This window comes from Cryptococcus depauperatus, chromosome 2 (genome assembly GCF_001720195.1).
Source record: "Cryptococcus depauperatus CBS 7841 chromosome 2, complete sequence".
Lineage (NCBI taxonomy): Eukaryota > Fungi > Basidiomycota > Tremellomycetes > Tremellales > Cryptococcaceae > Cryptococcus > Cryptococcus depauperatus.
The window spans coordinates 1752182-1775343 of NC_089469.1; the positions used below are offsets into that span (position 1 = coordinate 1752182).

General features: G+C 43.1%; 5 protein-coding genes across 5 annotated transcripts; 4 read left to right on the top strand and 1 right to left on the bottom strand.

Moving 5' to 3' along the window:
* Positions 1-525: 525 nt before the first annotated feature.
* On the top strand, positions 526-2504 carry L203_101982 (uncharacterized protein; the record flags this gene model as incomplete). Its single annotated transcript, XM_066211412.1, has 13 exons — positions 526-552; positions 601-678; positions 729-855; positions 972-986; positions 1036-1141; positions 1192-1319; positions 1377-1443; positions 1495-1636; positions 1690-1833; positions 1901-2037; positions 2092-2314; positions 2382-2426; positions 2493-2504. 13 exons carry the CDS (start codon positions 526-528, stop codon positions 2502-2504), a joined length of 1251 nt encoding a protein of 416 aa, XP_066067509.1.
* A 251-nt stretch (positions 2505-2755) lies between these two features.
* On the bottom strand, positions 2756-3391 carry L203_101983 (ribosomal protein L13; the record flags this gene model as incomplete). The annotated part of the gene is made up of 4 exons (XM_066211413.1): positions 2756-2944; positions 2989-3143; positions 3193-3316; positions 3371-3391. 4 exons carry the CDS (start codon positions 3389-3391, stop codon positions 2756-2758), a joined length of 489 nt encoding a protein of 162 aa, XP_066067510.1.
* A 467-nt stretch (positions 3392-3858) lies between these two features.
* Positions 3859-5662, top strand: L203_101984 (uncharacterized protein; the record flags this gene model as incomplete). Its single annotated transcript, XM_066211414.1, has 4 exons — positions 3859-3990; positions 4040-4586; positions 4632-4973; positions 5025-5662. The coding sequence occupies 4 exons, from the start codon at positions 3859-3861 to the stop codon at positions 5660-5662; spliced, it is 1659 nt and encodes a 552-aa protein (XP_066067511.1).
* Positions 5663-9104: 3442 nt separating this feature from the next.
* Positions 9105-10623, top strand: L203_101985 (uncharacterized protein; the record flags this gene model as incomplete). Its single annotated transcript, XM_066211415.1, has 6 exons — positions 9105-9321; positions 9371-9639; positions 9692-9928; positions 9975-10120; positions 10188-10481; positions 10536-10623. 6 exons carry the CDS (start codon positions 9105-9107, stop codon positions 10621-10623), a joined length of 1251 nt encoding a protein of 416 aa, XP_066067512.1.
* Positions 10624-11526: 903 nt separating this feature from the next.
* On the top strand, positions 11527-13273 carry L203_101986 (calcium/proton exchanger; the record flags this gene model as incomplete). Its single annotated transcript, XM_066211416.1, has 11 exons — positions 11527-11677; positions 11728-11798; positions 11851-11921; positions 12006-12055; positions 12101-12182; positions 12229-12332; positions 12382-12724; positions 12769-12964; positions 13014-13077; positions 13143-13172; positions 13230-13273. The coding sequence occupies 11 exons, from the start codon at positions 11527-11529 to the stop codon at positions 13271-13273; spliced, it is 1206 nt and encodes a 401-aa protein (XP_066067513.1).
* Between the last annotated feature and the right edge of the window lie 9889 nt (positions 13274-23162).

Genomic DNA, 23162 nt, shown 5'->3' on the forward strand with positions numbered 1-23162 from the left:
TGAGTATGGAAGAGACCAGAGACACGTATAGGCGGACAACAGTACAACTATCCTTTTTGCCAGATCTTGGCGTATGGGCTCCATCGAGCTGCAATTCGACGCCTTCCCACCGACTTGCCCTCGCCCACCATAATACGTCCCATTGGATGCAAGTCTTGCCGTGCTCATCTTTGGAAGCCACTAGACGAGTTGCTGAGGAATGCCAGGACGACTTGCCCCTGTGGTTACGTCTCCACTGTTAGCATCTTCTGCGTAGACATCTCGCTCTTTTCAAGCTTCTGTGAGATGACTTTGGCATTTCGTACTCTAAGGCGTATGCTGAGCGGTCTGGCAGATGAGAGGGATAGCAATGAAGCATAGCGACATGTAGCTGTGCTGATCGTTTCTCGGTAGACTATTATTGCCGTGACGCACTGACCTTTCTCACAGTAGCTGACATTTGGCTATAGAACGCAACGTTTGTAAATGGAAAGCAAATCGGTCAATAGACAACAGGTTTGAAAGACCAGTGAGCAGTTTGCCATTATGGGGGCAGGATGTTGCAAACCAGAAGTGAATTTTTGGTTTGATACCATGCAACTTTGCTAATCTTGGCAACAGGCGATAGACTTTGAGGGCGAGGTCAATCTATTTCACTTTTACTTGCTGAGAAGTGTCGGCAAGGGCGCATTTGGCAAAGTATGGCAGCCCTTGCTTTTATAAATCTTACCGCTGACATTGGCGCCTAGGTTCGTGTAGTACAGCATAAACATACAAAGACACTCTTTGCGTTAAAATACATCAACAAGCAGAAATGTGTCAAGATGAAAGCAGTGGCAAACATCGTGCAAGAACGGCGGTTACTGGAAGAGGTTGGTAGGTTTTTATGGCAAAGCTAAATTGTCTTCAGATCGACCACCCGTTTGTCGTGAATTTACGGTATGCGTTTCAAGATGATGAAAATTGTTTTTTTGTTCTTGACTTGATGCTAGGAGGCGATTTAAGATGTATGCCAGCTACTTGGGTAGTTGGGAGTGGACTAACGGCAATTGCTAGTTCATCTTGACCGAGCCGGAGCTATGAGTGAGGAACTTGTGCGGTTCTACGTCGCAGAGATTGCTTTGGCAATAAACTACTTGCATTCTAAGCGGATAGTGCATAGGTACCAATGTTGATCCATTCTCAACCATTCTTTGCTGACTAATCTTACAGAGATTTAAAACCAGACAACATTCTCCTAGATGAAAAGGGCCACGCCCATATCACTGACTTTAATATCGCTGTCCATTTTTCGGAAAAGAAATTATTGAATGGTGTAGCCGGAAGCATGGCCTATATGGGTGAGATCAGCCACATTTCAGCTCTTTGATAGCCGCTGACATGACTGAAACAAATAGCACCAGAAGTACTGATGAAGCGGGGGTACTCAGCTCCAGTAGACTATTGGTCCTTGGGAATATTAACGTACGTACATATTCTACATTAAAGACTATATCTGTTGAAGACGTCCATTAGATATGAGCTACTTTTTGGAAAACGTCCCTTTCGTGGACGCACAAATGGCGCTTTAACAAATTCCATCTTGAATGATGTTCTTACATGGCCAGAAGATGCCCCTAGCAAATGCTCTTCAGATGGAATGCATGCCATAAGAGGCGTACGTAGAGTAGATAATTTGGTTTCATGATTCACTAATCTCTGGTGGAATAGTTTCTTGAACGAGATCCTAACAAGAGATTGGGATATCGACCTGGTGAAGGTGGTATAGAAGGCATCCAGACACATCCTTGGTTTCGAAATATCAATTGGGAACAACTGTATAGAAAAGAAACGGTCCCGCTGTTTGAACCTGATGTGAGTGCTTCTGAGCGATTCAACTATTTGCGCTAATCAACATCTCGACTTGGATTATGATCAACAGTCCAAGAGAGCAAACTTTGATGCAACGCATGAACTTGAAGAGCTGCTATTAGAGGAGAACCCATTGAAGGCCAGAAAGAGAAAAGGAGGGCAGGATCTGGAACTCATGTCACCTGAAATGCGTACGATGGAGCAACAGTATGTTTTGAGATCACTTAGACATTGGTTTTCTTGCTGAATTGATTCTTTTAGTTTCAAAGTATTCGACTACACTAAAGCTCAACGGCGGTCATATTATGTACCTGCATCTTCTCAAACTACTTCTGATATTACTGCCGCGTCAGTGGCCATTGCTGTAGCTCCCCCCAAACCCGAGTTCTCTCGTGCTATGACACCAAGCGATCTAACGGGTGTTATTAGCAAAACAGGCATAGATGTTGAAGGCCAAATATTAGATGGCGGTGGTATGGCAAATGTGAGAAGGAGAGAGAGTGGTGATCGTTAAAACTTCTGGACCCAGGACACATGAGCGTGGATGCAAGATCAAGCACTTAGAAGCAGGTGTTGTCCTTGTGACACTCAACAACGTAAGTCTTGTAAGCTGTGGGGCTGGGTGGGCTTTGGAATGTTTAGTGATCTGATCACAGAAGCAGAAGAACAGATAACCGAGAGTCAAACAGCTCATGCCCTCTAAACTCTTTGTGTCGTTTCTATTGGTATATCAATTGGGGTTAAGTTCAACCAACATTTTTCACGCCATCACTAGTATCATCCCATAGACTCCTGTTCACAGTATCCGGGTTGTTTTCATTAAGTTTTGATACGGGTCATCATTATAGTCGTGCCGAGATGTTAACAGTCTCGCGTTGGGTGGCTTGAAGTTGGAAAACAATGACAACACAATACATATACATTATCAAACCTTCGAAGGATCTTGAAAAGTAGAGGCTGGTGGCTGACTTTTTAATGTTGTATCACGCCAAGTTGTCAGGACATTGCCCATATAGGCCTCTGGAGCAGGTCCAGAGAAGACTTTTAACCGGTCTAAACGTCGGTCGCGGAATGTGTTCTTTGGCAGCATGCCAGAGACCGCTTTACGTATGATCTGCAGAGTTTGGGTAAGCAATGACAAGACCTTTGAAAACTTACGTCTTCTGGGCGACGTTCCCGTAACCTTGTAATTGGAACCTTTTTCAAACCTCCCATAAATCCTGTGTGGTGGTAATACATCTTATCCGTAGCCTTCTTTCCGGTCAGTCGTACTTGGAGAGCGTCAGAAACGACGACATAATCTCCAGCATCGACTTTGCAAAACCATCAGTATGGAATCGTGAGATGTAGAGATCATCGTACCTGCTGGATCATAAGTAGGTTTATGTTTGCCCATGAGCACCCAAGCTATTCGACTTGCAAGATTTCCCAAAACTCTGTTCTGAGCGGAAGTATGGTGCCAGACACGGGTGAGGGCGAGAGCAGTCTAATTTTAAATAGTTAGTAAGATCTATATGTTTGCCTACTGAATCATTCTGACCTTTCCTTTGGTAGCAGACATCTAAAAAAATATGGACTACAAAAATGTATACAACAGTACACAAAAAGTGAAGAGAATGATATAATATTCAGGAGATAATCTGCCACTCGGCGGCAACTGCCGAAACACCGAAGAGAACGCAATGTTGATGCATTAGTGACTGCACGCGTCTGGTTTTGCAAGAAATGGCGCATTTATTACTTTACAGCATTCTCATTAACATTATCATAACGAAACTGGAAAGCTGTAGATGCCATGGCGCCCACAGCTGTAGACGGCTCGTCCTCCAACAAGAGAAAACGACGTACCTCTATTGAAAACCAGAGCAACACAGATTCTGACGCGAAACGCCTGTGTCTAACCAAAAACGCTTCGGAGAAAGATCAGATATCCGTCAATGGCACACTCAGTAAGGAAACCAGAGACAATCTGGCTAACATAATATCTTTGTGAGTGTTGGACGCACGAAACACTCTGACGCCAGCAGGATGGCTCGTAACTTGCCTTCGCCGTTGGATACCATTTTATCACTACATCTTCCGCCCGACTTTGAACAAACAGAAGAAAATACATTAGGATATTTGCTACAACAGCCTGATCTCTCTTGGGATCAACTTGTGGTACGTTACAACCAGGATAAGCATGGACCGCTACTTAGCCTCGGTCTAGGATGTCATCCATCTGTTTTCTGAGAATGTATTGTCACCCGTTCGCTATCCCAATCCTGTCCCTCCTCGTGCATCTTTCAATATAGCACCACCTCCATTACCGTCTCAGTTCCCTCCCCATGCTATTTACAACTTTTGTGGAATTCTCTACTCTCTTTTGCTCAAGACTGAACCCATAACGGCTTTGAGCGACCATTTTGCCGCAGAAAGATGGGCTCTTGTGCAACATACCTCCCGTGGGGTGGATTGGTTCACTGGTGCTGTTGACTTTCGAGAGGCGAGCAAATGGTTGCAGACCAATAAGCAAAAGCATCTTTTAAAGCACATGGTATCAGAAAATCAATTAGGTGGGTTATTTTGTAGAGAATTACGCTTACATTCAGGCTATGCGTCGCCTATTTCACTACACTCAGCTATTACCCAGAAATGCTCACGAATACCTGCATTGACTGAATCAATCTTACGGCGAGCAAGTCTCAAGATGGGTAGATGGAAAGAGACGAGGGCAAATCGGTATAAAGGTGGATTCGGTCTTGTGGCACGTGGAGGTAAGCCAGGCCAATGTGATTTGTATCTGGCTAAAAAAGAGCCAGTCAAACCAAATGAAGCTTACTCGCTCACACCAACCTTTGGTCCTATGTGGGACTCCTCAAAATCTTCTGCTGAACAAGGCTATTATTCCACTGTGGAAGCGATGCATGAAAAAGCTCGACATTGCTCTTGGACACGAAAGATGCAGGTGTCAATAAGCGAGCGGGCAGGGAATGATTGGCAAGGATGCGTTGAGCAAAATCTGACTGAAAAGAATCGGAATATTACAGAAGTGGAGAATATATTGGAACAAAACGCGGAGCTGATTGGAGAACTTCAAGCATGGCAAGATATTCGATACACAAGAGGCACAGCAGAAGTCACAGAGAGAGAAAACTTAGTTGGTAAGTGATTCTTATCATCAGTGGTATTGCATTCCGTTAATCAGAACATAGCCAACGAGTTGACCAATTCCCTCTCACGCCTAATTCAGAGTATTGCGCCCTCCGCAATAGTTTCAGAGCATGCTCTTAAGCCAGGATGGTCTCATCAAATAGCGCAACGCTTAATATCTTCGCCGTTCCCGTCCATACGTGGTATCCTTGATCCTCGTCGTATTCAGGCTATCCATGATACAACTACTATACAAATCATGGATAGCACAGTGATTTCTAGTAATGCAACTGACAATTCATCAAATCCAAATCTTCCGTTTCACGCACCTCCCTCTGCCAAAGCCAACGGGATGCTTCCGCCTCAATTCAATGCTCCTCCTCCACACATACTACCGACGTCGGGTCCTCACACTTATGCTCCTACTAGCAATTATTCTACACCCTCGAGTGGTACTCATCCGTCACATCAGCAGCAGCCTACTTCCCAAGTACGGCCATCGCCCTATCCTTACTCGCAAGCACCGTCGATATCATCTGTACGGGGCCTAACTGGTGTGCAACCAATAAATGCTTACATGAGGCCAATTCCTGGTCCGTCCAGTCTGCGACAGGGTCTCTCACAGACACCTCATATGGTACCGTCTTCTGCTTCAGGAAATTATGGTAACACGGCGGGATTGAACAATGGCTTTATGTAGATAGAGCTGGATGATGACATGACGCTGATGCTCTTGTGAGCATCGGTCAGCCGATAACATCCATGTTGCTGTACCGTCAACAGCCAAAGCTCGACAACAGTTGAGACATAGTTCTTATCCAGCTCAAAACCGCTCAGCTGTGTCCACAGCTGGTTCTCGTTCAAGTTAATGCGAGTCGAAGGTCAAGCAAGATGCCGATGGATAGAGGATTTTCTGGACCAAGGCGATGACATCATAGCACAGCATATAATATACAGGTAACTAGTTAAGAGATGAATGGTTCGAAAACTGTAGCTGCACCCCGTGTCGCCAAGAAAAGTATTGTGGAATTTCGGATTTCTTTGTTCACATTTACCTATTATCGTCCGACCGACAACTGCTCGTTACCTTCATCGACAGCGGGGGATAGCAAGCAGTGAATCATTAGACATAGATTAGACATAGAGAAGGAGAATCCTCAGGAATACCGTTACTTCCAAGCTTGGATAGGTCGATGTGTACCAACTGAAACAGCTACAGCATATGATGATGCCAGCGGAAAATATGAAAAAGCTGAACTTTAGATCTGAGAAAGAGCTGATGGTCGAATGCGATGTCGACAAGTGGTAATTATTTAGAAAATGAAAAACAAAATTAGATGAAGGAAAAGGTACCAAATTGTTCATGTCAACTTTGGTTTTGACAAAAAGTTGGATAGAAAGATGTTCGTCTCTGACATTCTCTAACTAATTGACCAAACAAACTATTAAGGTAACTATCCAAATTCTATTGAATCAGTCGGTTTTATATGGCAAGAAACAGTGGAACGCAACAATTGATGACGACTGAACCATGGGAGAATATAAAGATGTGATTTGTAACTTTTTTGTTTTGTTTCCACGCAAAAGTCCTCCTATGTCATGATTAAGGCGATTGCCTGGCTTCAAAATGAATCAGAGCAGCGAAATAATTGGCGAAGTATTGCAAGAATCACCACTGTCACTGGTTCAAGTTGACGAACGACTATCAGAGCACTCAAAAGATGAGAAAAAGTAAAAGTTGAGAGGACTAAAGCAGAGAAAGAGACTATCATTGCCAGAAAGAATGTCAATACAACCACAATCCACGACCAAAGCTAAAATTCGGCCTGCAACAATGCCATCAATGCCTGATACAGATATTGAAGACGACGAAAAGCCGTCATTGTGTCAAGACTGGGTCACTCGGGTGGTTACAGTGCTGATGCCCTTGGGACGAGATACTACTTAGTAGTCAGGTTATGATATATAGAGACAGAAAGCTAGCTAGATTCATTCTCCGGGGTTGTGTCTCTGGGTTGTCTACCCTTATGTTCATCTTCTCCTATCCAGTGTATCCAACCCGACACACAACCTCCACCATCCTTGCTTGCTGTGTTTCTGACACATTGTTGAAGAAGAGAAAGGGCAAGGCAATGAACCATGGTCGTTGTCAGGAGTGAGGTTGTTCTTGGGCTTGGTCTGGGAGTCCTTGGGACGAGTGGATTATCTAGGAGTATCTATCTCAAATAGACTCTGACAGCTATCAAGATTGATTCCTTGGGGAACTATGAACCACAATCCCTTCCTTATATCTTGTTTGCTCTACATCCTTCAGCTAGGTTCCTGTCATGAATGAGAAATTGCGATTTCCTTATCTGAGGCACGCAACTAATGTTCATTCGTTCAGTTTCCCTTCACCTGTCTAAAAAGTTGAATTATCCTGTCGTGTACTTAGTTCGCTGTACAGTTAATACATAAGATAGAACACTTCCATAGTTTTTCTCCTTAGAGATGTATCATAAGTCTCAAGCTTAATCGTTATATTAAATCATACACTTAATCCTTTATTATCATTCATACCTCTTTATCCTTCTATCAATAGTGTTGTCAGAGACACTTCTCTATTCTCCTCTCTCCGGCCTTCTCTCGTGTCGGCCTTTCCTGACAGTTTCCGTTCAACCAACTATACCATTCCTCTGCATACACAGTATGCTGTGTTCTTCTATCCTTTCCCTGTCCATGATCCTGACATCCAGATCGTAATGACGGCTTGTCTATCTATCCCACATGTAATCAGCTTTTGGAAGCGTGGTCGTATAATTCGCTGTCTGTTGCGGGCCTTGAGGAAGTTATAATATAGAGCTATGGAGACCACAAGATAGAACAATTTTGCACGCCAACAATTGGGTTATTCATTTTTGCGAACTGAACAGGCGTCGTAATCACGGAAGCAAATTTTGGCTGTGTTCAATTCGGTCCGAATTGTATAGGGTTTTTTGCGTGTTCAACTCGAAAAGCCAACGTTCAACTTGTCATATTTTGTTTAATATATGATAAATCTTCAAACTCAATGCTTATATTGTTCTTTTTAACGTATATCTTCAAAGTCAATACTTTTCAACTCTTAGCCGTCAACACCATCTATAGATATGTCAAGCTTATAGATTGGCTCATCGGACGGCTCCCAGGGTCTCACCTGACCAAATTCTTTCATCCCTGTCATCTCTACTCGATTGGCTGTCGATTCCAGGTAATTATGACTCTCTGAAAGGCAAAGATGGCTCCAATCCACAGGATGGATGCAAAAGGGCATCGGCCTACCTCAAGGAACGAGGATGCACCACTTCTCTGACGCCTCCAGGTATACGAAGCAAAGTAAACGGAAAAGCCCTCCCGTTCAAGTCTCTACACTGCGGTAGCTCATTCTTAGATAACACGCCTTCATTCGGATTGAACCAAGGCCAGAGGCTAGAAATATGGGACTAGAAACGGACAGGGACAATACACCATCGATCATGCACCAATAAATCGCCATGTAGGTGCGGAGAGAGGGATGCCATGGGTGAGTAAGTCATAAACACCATCTCAAGCCTTGGCTGTTCAGCTGGATTATCGATAGACAACGTACGAATGATTTGCCCAGAGTGGGACATCCTTGATCCTATCTTCAGCGACTGAAACAAGATATCATACTCTGAGGATAGGAGGAAGTGATTGAATTGACGGTTGGAAGATTAGGGGTGATTCTGAAGCGCTTAGCTAGTTTCCTGTCCGAGATGTCGATAGAATCGTGTAGCTGGAATGCTGTTGGCATATATTACAGAAGAATAGAGCTCCAGTTTGTTTCTTAGTGATACATGACATAGATTTAAACATTCAGATACACAAAATGCAAGGGGTGAAAGTAATATCCAATAATCATTACGTAATTATTCAGGAAGGGTTATTCATTTTTACGAACTGAACAGTTTTCATCTCGCGTACAAAAATGAATAACCCTAATATAAAACATAAAATGATGTAGGAGATGAGAGGTCACGTGACGGTTTGACGACGAATACACTTTGCAATTGAAGTAAGTTATATGTTGTCTGCTGCAAACTTTCAACTGTATCAAGCTGCTTATAGGTGACAGCCAACGATCTGCTGGAATCTCTGAAACCATGACTCAAAAACCGCTTTATACTATCCCTATTGTGGATAGACATGATCGGGGTCCATGGACCTCCAGAATATTCTTCCCAATATTCTTTACCTTAGGTCATATAGGAGGGATTTCGGCTCAATTCATGTCTGTTCCATTACTGCTGATTCCACTCATCGGTAGGCGACTTTTTGATAATGTGATAGGTTGGACCAAGGATGGTTACGCAAGACTACGTGGGCTGAATTACCAAATGTCCGTGAGATAGCATTAACATATGTGCAGTTGTTGCCATAACTGTCCTGTTTGCTCCGACCAAGCTCGCTATTACTTCGAACTCACATCCGGATCTTAAAGAACTAGTCCAATACAACGACGCGGGCGATATAATCAAAATCAATTTACCTGATCGCCTCGTAGTCATTGCAAACCATCAAGCATATCTCGATTGGATATATATCTGGATTCTTTGCGCCTATGCAGGACATTCTCGGGGCCTTATCATTCTTTTAAAATCCAGTTTAAAGCATATACCTGTCATTGGGTGGGGAATGGTAAGTCTAATTGACAAATATAAACCCTCTATAGTTATTTACCCAATCGCAGCGTTTTTTCAACTTCATATTTTTGAAGCGGTCCTGGGCAGCAGACAAGGACAACCTTGCCCTTGCGCTCACTCAGCTTGGCAGGAAATGTCGTACAGACACCGGAAACCTAGAAATTTCAAATCGATTGCCATCTAAAAAGAGACCACCATTATGGCTTCTCATATTCCCAGAGGGAACAATAGTCAGCGATGAAGAGCGCATCAAGAGCATCAGATATGCTGAGCGCGAAGGAATAGTGAGCTACATCATCCCAGCTAGCTCTACTGCTCACATCTATGAAGGATGATTATGTCACCTCATTACACCCTCGTTCTACAGGACTCTTATTCTGTTTACGAACTTTGTTGCAGGAAATCCCAGACCTTCAACTACTTGATTTGACTATCGGATATCCAGGCGTCCCGTATGGAAAGTACCCACAGGACTGGTATGTTATCATAAAGAAACTGTTCATAATAATTCCTATCTAGAGCTGATCTTAATACTATATTTAGGTATGGCTTATCTTCGGTTTTTCTCAGATCTGTTCCTCCACCTACTGTTCATATCCACCTTCATCTTCATTCCCTCTCTGCACCTGATTTAAAAATACCTTCACTTGGCACAACTGCCGATACATCGGACAATACAGGATTATCGTCAAGCACAGGACTGGCTACTCCCCAAGAGGCACGCGCATTCGAGCTATGGTTACGGGGTTTATGGGATGCAAAAGAAAAGCGCATGTCAAGCTTCTATAAAGAACAGCAATTTGCTGATCATAAGTCAATCATACCCATCAAACAACTGTATGTTTAGACTATCCTATCAATCGTGACTGACACAGTGGTCATCAATCACAGGCACTGGTACCATTGGTTTTCAGCAATAGGCGGCGGAGCGATGACAACCCTCATCGCATTCCTCGCAATCTGCTATTACTTCCTGTAGTTGCATTTAGTATAGTGCATCTGCTGTTATACTCTAATTGTTCCGAATAATTTCTACTACAACCCAGTTTGGTAGGCTTAATTTGTATGCACAATGATCTGTAACTCTGATAATAGATAGCAATCGACAAAACATTCCATTCGTTTGGTTCACTTTGTTGTCAGAGATGTTAATCTCGTTTCAATATTCAGCAACAAGAGTATAGGTTAGCTTGCCAGCAATGATTTTCATTGAGGAAATGCTTTTTTGATGAAATGTCTGCTTGGCGTATAATTCGAGGAGAATCCGGTTACACGTCTAGCAATCCTAGTTGATCCATGTTATTTATTGGAGTCTGTTGTCTTTCCTTTTGCTCACATGCCTATCTCATAAAGATCAGAAGCTGGATAATTGCTAAACTAGAACGAAAAGATGAACCTCATTGATCATTCAGATCTTACTAATTAGCTAGAGCTGTCTAAATACATGACGCAATGCAGGTGACTGATAATAATGTACCCTACTGTTACGTGGTGGTACAAGGTGGGTTACATTGACAACAGGTGTTGAAAATCTCTTGTGGTCTTCCTTGCATTTTTGTCAATAACCGCTCGCCTTGACAAAAGTTCGCAGTCGTTCGAACGTTGAAAAGTCCCAACAATGTGTTGGATACGAAAAAAATTCAAGAAATAACTAATACTGAATGTTTTGGCCCTTTGTTGACGCCAAGCACGTACCAATTTTGCTACGTCATAGATCAGCGGGAGCAATTCTGCAAACAACTGGTTGCTTGGCAGCTCAATCACTAACGATTGCCTTTGTGTTTTCAACTTCATTTTGATATTGTATCACCCAAATCTTCCACGTATTGTTTCCCGCGAGGCCAGTGACCGTTGTAAGAGCCCCAACTACTTTTCTGCTTCAATGTCGCAAGAAACGTCACCTCTCCTCCCTTCTCAGAGTACAAATGGTATCAGAGGTTCAAAACCTTTTGATCCTCTTGGATCTTCTAAACATCTGATACTCGGCTCATGGATTAACTTGCTCTTGATTTTTGTTCCCATCAGTCTAATTGGTATGTTAATTGCCTTTCTTTGTCTTGGAAGATACTAACGGATGACACAGCTGAAGTTGTTCATATGAGCGCCGTAGCACGTTTCACAACATCTTTTTTAGCAATTGTGCCACTGGCCAAGGTAATGTCGAACCAGAAACAGCCTCGCATTTCCATGCTGAATTAGCATTCAGCTCCTTGGAGACAGTACGGAGCAACTGTCAATGAAACTTGGTCAAACACTTGGAGGTCTGCTCAACGCCACGTGAGTATCCCTTCAGATCTTTGGAGAAGCAGGTTTCTAATGATTCTAATCCTTATTTTACATGGTTCTATGATGCATGTACAGATTCGGCAACGCTATAGAGCTCATTGTAGCTATTGCAGCTCTTGTTCAAAGTGAGTGTCTTACAGTGTGTGAATAGAAAGCTAATCATGAAAAAGATGAGTTGCGACTTGTTCAAACCTCTCTCTTAGGCAGCGTTTTATCTAATCTGCTCCTGGTCCTTGGGATGAGCTTCTTTGCGTGAGTTGCAAGTTTAGTTTTACACAGTTGTTTGAGCATTCTACAGATCTGGATTTTTCTTTTATGAATCAACTTTCCAAATGACAGCGGCCCAAGCCAGTTCATCTCTGATGACACTTGCTTGTATAACGCTCATTCTTCCTGCTGCCTGTAGGTGTCGTTTCCTATCAAAAGTATATATACGTGTTAATCTGGTCAGATCATTTATCACTTACTGAAGAATCACAATCAACCATTCGAACACTGCTTGAAGAGCGCATACCAAATTCTTCGGACAAGTCGATACATGGTTTACTCATCCTCTCGCGTGGAACGGCTATTATACTACTCATCACGTATCTTGGTTACTTATATTTTCAGCTTCACACCCATACTGCTCTGTTCGAAGCTGAAGACGAACAGGAAGAAACTGAAACAGCATCAATGGATCAGTGGAGTGCTGGTGGATGGTTGGTCTCCATAACTGTTGTCACTGCTTTTTGCGCGGATGTTTTGGTGGGAAGTATAGATGAGACCGCCCGAGATTGGAAGATACCCAAAAAGTAAATCGCCTGTTAATCAACCGTACTGATAGATTTGGAATTAGGTTCATTGGGCTCATTCTCTTACCTTTGGTCGGTAATGCTGCTGAACATGTCACATCTGTTTGGATGGCCTGCAAAGGTAAAATGGAGCTCACCATCGGAGTGAGTGTTGGGTCTAGCATTCAGATAGCAGCTGGTATGATCCCTCTTTTGGTTATCATTGCTTGGCCACTTCAGAAGAATCTTACTCTATTCTTTGTGAGCCTTTCTTGTCGCGCTGTGACTTGTTCCTAACAAATGTCTGAAGGCAAGCTTCGAAACCATCGTTTTGTTTGTTTCAGTCCTGCTTGTCAATCTACTTTTACAAGATGGTAAGCCTTTCGAATTTTGTCTTTGAATCAATATTTAATTAGCACACTTAACAACGCATACACAGGTCGCACCAACTACATGGAGGGTGTCATGTGTGAGTAGCGTAAACGTTCATGAAAAAATCAACTACATTAATGCTGACTGATGGTAGTAATCTCTTTGTATTTGGTCATTGCTCTCAGCTATTTGGTATAAACCTTATGGTTGTCAACAGTTTCATCATGGTTCTTATATCTACTTCGAAGCCTTAAAGTAGTCGTTAACTTGCCCTATTATAAATACACTATTTGTTTATCATGCAGCTTGGTCATTGTAGATCAACGTTTGATGCTAGCTCTTTTTTATAATCCGACACATATGCTGTACCCCTTCACCCATTATACATCGCAGGGTCGAAATGTTACGACCTGGTACCGGCTGCCTTGGATTCCTGGTACAGGTGAACGGTGGTTATTGGTTTACAGGCGGAGCTGTAAGTAATGGTGGTATCCGTGTGAGAGCCGGACGGTTGTACTTTAGATGTAAGTATGAATGTAGTGGTAAGGCCTATTGTATAACATATAATAATTGATCCTCGAAGAGGATCAAGCATTCTACGAGTATTTCTATATATCTATGTATTGGTATCAATAAACAAACTGTTACAGTCCTACTGTAACCCCTACGGAGATGGAGGGATGTCCGACGGTGGAGAGTGGTGTACATAGTTATTTAATTGTATCTTAGTTTTCTTCTTTCCTTTATAATTATATTAATGCAAGTTCTGGAGTATTTCGCTCTACGCCTGCATTTTTAATAATAATACATTGCTATACAATTCCAAAACCTAGAATCCAGAATCCAGAATCTAGAACCCAGTCAAGAAGACATACTACAAACGGTCTTCCAACCTGCACCCAAAGAAACAGGAAGCACGGCGGTAACAATTTAATATAATTATCTTGTGCACTTTGGAAAATCGTATGGAAAAAGAAATTGACGAGAAGCAGTATAACTTGATAAATACTGCACAACGAAAATTTTCTTCAGTGAAAAAGGACCCAGAAGAAATAAAAATGGAGAACCAAGCTATACTTGAGAATCTCGAGATGATCAAGGAGTTGAGGCTGGAAATGGAAAGGATGCGCCTAAAACAAGAGGGTTTTGTTACGACCTGTGCCGGCGGCTGGGAGAACGATACAGGTGAACGATGATAATAATGGCGCTGGTGGCCATGTTGACGATATAACGGTAACGTATCCGAATGGGACTGGACGATACTGATAATTGGAAGTGATAGTGATAACAGCCTATATGTGTAACATATGATATTTGAATTCTCAAGGAGAATCCTCAACAACTACCTACTCTATATATGTAATATATATCTTGTATCCTGCCTGTATCCTCGTGTTATGACCTTGTGTGTGCAGGGTCATAACACTTCCACGGAACGGACCCATCGAAATTGAGACCTTTCCTCGCGGAATGTCAAATGATATTCAAATCAGAACCAACTCGTTTTAAGACGGACGAGGCGAAGATCTTCTATATGGGTTCATACCTGGACTCTGTAGCAAAGAAGTGGTTCGAGCCATTCATTCATCTTCATGGAGGAGGAGGACGACGATTATCCTCTCTATCTCCACTCTCTCAAGGAATTTAGGAAAAAATTAGAAGAGGTATTTGGGAATCCAAACGAGAAGAGGATGGCGGAAAACAAGCTGCATAGCTTGAAGATGAAGGATTATTACAAGGTGTCGCGTTATATCACAGATTTCTGTGAGTTGCAGAACGCATTGAATTGGAACGAAGATGCTTGTTACGGTATTAACCAATGCATCAATTAACCCAAAAGGGATTGTTGACGGTGCTCATTCGTCAAGTTACGCATTGCTTATATTCCGTTGTTACGGACCGTAACACTCTTCTTCGCCGTTAACAACAACAGGCGGCGGCGGCGGTTGCTCACGGCCAGGGATCTGGTTCGGGTAAGCAGGCTCGATACGAGATACGTGTACGATAGGACTTGTGTTGACACTTGGAGGTAGGTCTAGCTTCACTGCGTTTTTCCCTATGAATGCTGTCAACTTATATGGTCCAATGTAACGGGCTTCCAACTTGGCAGAAGGTCGTTCTGTTGACAAGTTCTTGGTACTCAAGAAGACCTCGCTTCCTATTTCCATCTTCGGCACTGGCAAGTGCTTCTTGTTATATTGTTTGGCTGTGTTACGACCTGGTACCGGCGGCCTTGGATAACCGGTACAGGTGGACGGTGGTGTTACAGTCCTTACTGTAACCTTGCGAAGATGGAAGGAAGCCCGCTGGTGGAGGTTGTGTATATAGTTTATATTTGTATCTCTGTTTTCTCTTTTTCTTTTATAATTATATTAATGCAAGTTGGAGAGTAATTTGCTCTACGCCTGTTCTGATATAATACATACTCTTGTGCAACCTAGAACCCAGAAACCGGGAACCAAGAACCCAGAAACCGAGAACCAAGAACCAAGAACCAAGAACCTAGAACTAAGCCGCCATACCCGACCTGCGACAAAGACAGAGTTGAGCAGGCGCTAACAACTCACACCAATATCACTCTTTCTTCATCTTTTACCGACAACATCAAAAATGCCTACACCAAAGATTCATATACAGCAACACTCCTTACCAACCTCACCCAATCTTCACAACCAACCGACTCCTCTCCGTGGCTAGACGACCAAGGATTTCTACGTCATAAACAAGCCATCATAGTTCCAGATACCGATAACCTACGCACTCAGATATTACAGCAAAGACACGATAATCTCTCTGCAGGTCATCCAGGGCGAAAGAAAACCCTTCAGTTAGTATCTAAGGATTATTGGTGGCCCAAGATAAAGCAGTTTATACATCACTATGTCGACACTTGTGACACTTGTCGACGAATCAAAACTCCTCATCACCGCCCTTATGGGCAGCTCAAATCCCTTCCCACTCCTCCTTATCCCTTCTCGTCCATATCTATGGACTTTATCGAACAACTTCCCCCCTCCAACGGCTACACCGCTATTTTAGTAGTAGTAGACCGTCTTACAAAACAAGCAACATTCATTCCAACCACAAATGAAGTATCCGCCGAGGATCTTGCCAATCTTTACCTACAAAACGTCTGGAAAAATCACGGTTTGCCGGACACTATCATCTCAGATCGAGGTACAGAGTTCAACTCTCGTTTCTGGAAATCCCTTACCCGTCTTCTACACATCGACCAAACCTTTAGCACGGCATATCATCCTCAGACTGATGGACAAACCGAACGGGTCAATCAGTCTCTGGAACAGTATCTCCGCGCATACTCCAATTACCAGCAAACTAACTGGTCTTCACTCCTTCCTATGGCAGAATTTGCCTACAATAACTCCACTCATTCCTCAACTGGCCTCACTCCTTTCTTCGCCAATAAAGGCTACCACCCAAAATCAGACTTTAATCCTTCCCCCATTACCACAAACTCTCCTGCTGCAGAAACCTACGCAGCTAATCTTAACGAACTTCATCAATTCCTTCGGGAAGAAATAGAATTCGCTACTTCACAATCAGCTAAACACTATAACAAATCCCATCTCCCTGCACCAAACTTCCCTATTGGCAGCAAAGTATGGCTGTCATCCCGAAACATTAAATCGACAAGACCTACCAAAAAACTCTCACACAAATTCCTTGGACCCTACACAATCATTGAAAAAATCTCATCCCACGCCTACCGTCTTAACCTTCCTCCATCCATGAAACGCATCCACAACGTCTTCCATGTTAACCTCTTGGAACCATATCCTGAGAACGACATACCAGAAAGATACCAAGAACCTCCAGATCCTATAGAAGTTGAAGGAGATCAAGAATTCGAAGTAGCAGCTATCCTGGACAGCAAAATGGACCGCCGCTACAAACCACCTCTCCGTTACTTAGTATCCTGGGCTGGTTATACCGGACCAGACGACAACACATGGGAATCACCCGATGACTTGACAAACTGTCAAGATTTAGTTCACTCATTCCATCACAATCATCCAGATAAACCTGGACCAAACTGGCAATAGCCAAAACCATTTATCCTTCCCTGGCATTACGATATTTTATCTTAGTTTATTTATTTATTTATTTATTCATTTCTTCAGACACTAGTCAATCTACCTTCGAAACTACCACACTCCATCACTCCATTACTCCATTACTCCATTACTCCATCACAAAAAACCATCACTCTTCTCCCAAAACAAACGACTACCAAAGTGGATCAAACAAACACAAAATATATTCTCCTCTGCATCTCTGCAGCGTATCCCATCAATTGGACATATTCACCTATCAACCAGCCAATTTTTTTTTTTTTTCTAGTCCAAAAGATTCTTCCCCAAACATCATATCATCTATCTTCAGGGATACAACAAACAAAACATCCAATCCACGGAGTCAAAAAAGTCGTTCATTCCCAAACCATCATCACAACTCAAGCTCACCGGAGTCTCGCCTTCCGGAGGGGGGGATGCTGTCATGACCCTGTCCTGACCATAAGCTACTACAAGCCCCTCCTGGCTTCCAGAATATTCTAGATGGTTCTTCCCCTTTCCCCAATGGAGTTGTGGCAAGGATTCGTAAGCAGAATAGTCTGAGATTATTCTAGGACATTCTTTAGTAGTATAGAACCTTTCTTCCAGGACTTTCTAGTCTTTTCCATAGTATTCTATAGACTGGATTTGCCACCCAGTCTCAAGGTATAAATAGAGCACCTTGGAAGCCTTTGACAGACTTCCAAGAAATCCAAATATCATATGTTACAATAATCATCTTTATTACTCAACCATAATATATACTCATTCATATTACTAAGACACCAGCACTACTATTCAACCACCAAGGCTTCCACCAGCCATCACTCCCATCGTCCGGAGTTCTTACTAAACTTATCAATCATCTTTGGCTTACAGATAAGCCACTTCACATCTACTGTGGTAATTCCTTTTGCCACTCATCGTCCACCTTGCCAAGTCATCCCATAGACAAGGCAAGTCGTAACAGGTAGGTGCTGTTGCCTTTCAATATTTCGAAAATGCACATACGGGAAGTTTGACAAAACATGCGGTGGCTTATTGGTCACGCATTACAGTGGGCGCCAAAATGTTTCAATGTTTTCTTATTTTGGATTGGATCACCAATAACTTCCGAACGATTGCAGCGGTAGCTATCGAATCACGATACAAGGTACGACTACTCCTTAGCTCTACAATGCATCCTCAATGACGTCATTGACTGTCTCTATCGCTGAGCTATGCGGCTTTGAAAACAGAGGCAACATTGAAACATTTTGGCACTTTTTTTTTGAGAACATAAATTCATGTTTTTAATACTTTATATAGCCTCCCTTGGCACGAAGAACCGCCTGTATCCTCCGTGGCATACTCTCTATAAGGCTTCGGCAGACTGAGACCGGTATCTCATCCCAAACCTTTTCAGTCCTCTCCCAAAGTTCTAACATGCCTTTGGGCTCATTTTCCTCCCTTTTGAGCTCTTTTTTGAGGTAATGCCATAAGTGCTCGATGGGGTTGAGGTCGGGAGACTGAGCGGGCCACCGCAAAGTACTCATGTTGCAACTTTGAAGCCACTCCCTAGCTTTTCTGCTCGTATGTTTGGGATCGTTGTCTTGTTGAAAAATGATCTTGGAGCGGTTGAGGGCATAGTATTCGATGGTTTTGTTACAGTCTTACTGTAACCCCTGCGGAGATGGAGGGATGTCCGGCGGTGGAGGCTGGTGTATATAGTTTACATTACTTGTATCTTTGTTCTTTTCTTTATATTTCTATTAATGCAAGTTCTTGAGTTTTAACTACTCAGGCCTGTAATAGAATAAACCTAGACAACTGCATCACCTAGAAAACCTAGACAACCGAGAAAACCTAGAAACCTAGAAAACCTTGAACAACCCACCAACCTGCGCTACAGAGGAATTGGGACAGGCCGTAACAGGGCATGATGATCGATGAGAAGTTGATCAAAATGCGCGCTCGTGGACTGCAAGTAGTAATCTACGGACGAACATTGCCGACTGATTGTGATGCTATTGGTTGGACGGCTGACGGGCTACTGACATTCAAAGAGCGAATAGTTGTCCCAGATTATAAAGATGCAAGGCTAGATATTCTACGAATGCGTCATGATTCAAAGTTCTCAGGTGTTACAGTTCCACTGTAACCCCACGGAGATGGGTGGAAGTCCGACAGGGAGGAGTGTGTATTAAGTTCTGTATTTTGTATCTTAGTTCTTTATCTTCAATTCAATGCATGTCCAGGAGTAAAACTCTAGGCCTGTTGAATTAATACATATATATATAACCGTGAAACCTAGTACCAAGAACCTTAGAACCGAGAACTCCTAGAACCCAAGCACCTTAACTTCCTCAACCCGCCCCAAAGAAACAATTATAGGGCAGGCCGTGACACGTACCTCGTCTTCAACGCAGCTTTGTTCTCATCTCCCTCTCTGATGCGCAACAGTTGGTATGCGCCTTTCAAGTCAAGCTTTGTGAACACGCGGCCAGTTTGAAGACGTTCGACTAGGGCATCTGAGCGAGGTATGGGATAGCTGCTCTTGATTGTCTTGTTGTTGATGGCCCTGTAATCTGTCACCACACGGTACGGTACTTTACCTTGTTTTGGAATCAAGAATACAGGGGAGCCATACGGCGACTGGGATTTTCGTAAATGTCCACTAGAAAGCCCATCTTGTATCCATTGACGAAGGAAGTCTTCTTCAGGAATAGACATTGGATAAATGCCTGTTTTCTTGACTTCTGCGCCCGGGATCAATTCGATTGGCAGATCGTACATCGTTCGAGCTGGTGGAAGCGTTTTGCTTCTGCTTTCTCGAAACAAGTCAAGGAACTCATGGTAAGGCAAAGGAACAACTTGCTTAATTTCTTTTATTTCTGTATCCTCTTCATTTTTATTTCTCTTATTTTCTCCAGCATTTATTATTTCACTTCTTCTTACATTCAACATCGAGTTCTTCCACTTATGCTTTGCTAATTTAATAGCGTTTACACCGGTAGCTCGCGAACTGGGTTCTCTAAAAGTCACAGTGAGCTTGTCATAATCAATTCTCAGACCGTGCTTAGCCATAAACTCGTCACCCAAAAGCATCTCTGGTCCGTTGAATGCTACAATGTCTGCTTGGAGGCGGATGGCAGGTTCATTTGCATGTACCTTTATCCACAGTTCAGCATAGCTGAGGTTGTCAAACTGTTTCGTATGGCCGTCAAGATACTTCATGGTGATTTTGTTCTTATGCTGGTCTATTTTAGCTGACTTCAATAGTTGACTTGAAGGCTGAATGAAACAGCCACTTGATCCGGTATCCAGCAAAGCGATAACATTCCTGTACACAATTCCTCCACTACTCAGAAGCATATTTACTTCTGGTTGTCGGTTAGTTCTTGACAATGCAAAGGTTCTAGAGGGAGATGCTTTTGGCAGCTTGGGATTGGGATGAGAGAGAAGACGTTTACTCACATCTACATCACTCTCCTCCTTCCTTTCCATTTGCACATGCCGAGCTGGCCTGTTTGCAGTAGGACAGTGAATCGCAACATGCCCAGGCGCCCTGCATCTCAAGCAGCGAAGGTTATTCCTTCGCCATTCTTTTCACTAGCTGATAACTGGCCGTTAATCCATTCGACTGGCGGGTCGCCGGAAATAGTAGCAGGCGTAGTATACACTCCAGTAGTACTCGGTTTGCTTGGTGCTGGACGGCTTGCATGGTATCTGCTCTTCTTTGCCTTGTCAAGCTCTTCCATCTTTCTTCTGTACTCGTCCGCCTGTACAGCCTCCTCCTTATACTCTTCAAATGTCGTCCACTGTTCAACTTTCTTTCTTGCCATGTTCCTCAGGACCTCCATCTCCAACCCATTCTCTGCGAAACCGATAATTGCGTCCAATGGGTAATCGCTTAGCATTACTGTTACAGTCCTACTGTAACCCCTACGGAGATGGAGGGATGTCCGACGGTGGAGAGTGTGTACATAGTTAATTGTATCTTAGCTTTCTCCTTTTCTTTATAATTATATTAATGCAAGTTCTGGAGTACTTCGCTCTACGCCTGCACGTTATATAATAATACATTGATATACAAGTCCAAAACCAAGAACCCAGACCCTAGAATCGAGAACCCAAGAATCTAGAACCAGCTTTCACATCCTAAACGATTATCCAACCTGCACGTAAATAAGCAGGGAAGCAAGGCGGTAACAATTTAATATAATTATCTTGTGCACCTTGGAAAATCGTATGGAAAAAGAAATTGACGAGAAGCAGTATAACTTGAGAAATACTGCACAACGAAAATTTTCTTCAGTGAAAAAGGACCCAGAAGAAATAAAAATGGAGAACCAAGCTATACTTGAGAATCTCGAGATGATCAAGGAGTTGAGGCTGGAAATGGAGAGGATGCGCCTAAAACAAGAGGGTTTAGAGAAGGAAAATGAAAAATTAAAAACGCAAATAGAAAGTAGAGGAACGGACGTTGGCGAGCAGAATAAAAACTCGGAAGAAGGAAAGAAAACGGTGGTCTCAGCAACAGGAGGACGCTCGTTTACTCCTGAGCGGTTCGATGGCAAGGACGCGGCATCCTTGAGTTACTTTATATTTCAATGCCGAAGTGAATTTTCTCAGAACGCAGAGAGATACAAGTCTGAGGAATCCAAAGTACAATTCGCAACGAACTACTTGGCAGGATCAGTGGCCGAGACAGTAGTTGCATACCTCGAGGAGGATTCTTGTGCATGGAAATACGACTTCGAGGCATTTGCGGCGTTCCTAATTAAAGGCTGGGGAAACCCCAAAAAGCGTCAAGTAGCTATGGAAAAATTGCAAAACATACGTCAAGGATCTCAAACAGCGAGACAGATGTTTTTGGAATTCGACCGCTACAGAGCTGCTGTAAGCGATTACCCGTTGTCCTTAATTGTGGGATTCGCAGAAAAAGCGCTGAGAATTGAAGTGCTAGAAAGGATGGAGCCGAAAGAAGAAGAGGAATGGACGGACTTTGAGGAGTTCAGAGCAGAAGCTATAAAAAGAGACGAGCAGTGGCGAAAGATTGAAAGATTCAAAAAGGAAAATAGCCAGTACCCGACAAATCGTCCTACAAACTCCAAGTCAAACACTGCTGGTCTATACACCACGGCTGCAACAATGCCTGGAGATCCACCAATCGAATGGTTTAACGGGGGGTTATCTGTTGCTGAAAAGGTGTGGAGAAAAGAAAACCATCGTTGTCTAAGGTGCAGAGCACCTGGACACATTGCTCAAATGTGCCCAACTGCGAGCAAGCCTGTTCGACACATGCAGATGGTGGTAGGAGAGGAAAGGGATGTAGATGTGAGTAAACGTCTTCTCTCTCATCCCAATCCCAAGCTGTCAAAAGCATCTCCCTCTAGAACCTTTGCATTGTCAAGAACTAACCGACAACCAGAAGTAAATATGCTTCTGAGTAGTGGAGGAATTGTGTACAGGAATGTTATCGCTTTGCTGGATACTGGATCAAGTGGCTGCTTCATTCAGCCTTCAAGTCAACTATTGAAGTCAGCTAAAATAGCCCAGCATAAGAACAAAATCACCATGAAGTATCTTGACGGCCATACGAAACAGTTTGACAACCTCAGCTACGCTGAACTGTGGATAAAGGTACATGCGAATGAACCTGCGATCCGCCTTCAAGCAGACGTTGTAGCGTTCAACGGACCAGAGATGCTCTTGGGTGACGAGTTTATGGCTAAGCATGGTCTGAGAATTGATTATGACAAGCTCACTGTGACTTTTAGAGAACCCAGTTCGCGAGCTACCGGTGTAAACGCTATTAAATTAGCAAAGCATAGGTGGAAAAACTCGATGCTGAATGTAAGAAGAAGCGAAATAAGAAATGCTGGAGAAAACAAATTAAGTAAAAGTGAAGAGGAAAAAGAAACAAAAGAAATTAAGCAAGTTGTTCCTTTGCCATTTCATGAGTTCCTTGACTTGTTTAGAGAAAGCAGAAGTAAAACACTTCCACCTTCTCGAGCGAAATATGACTTACC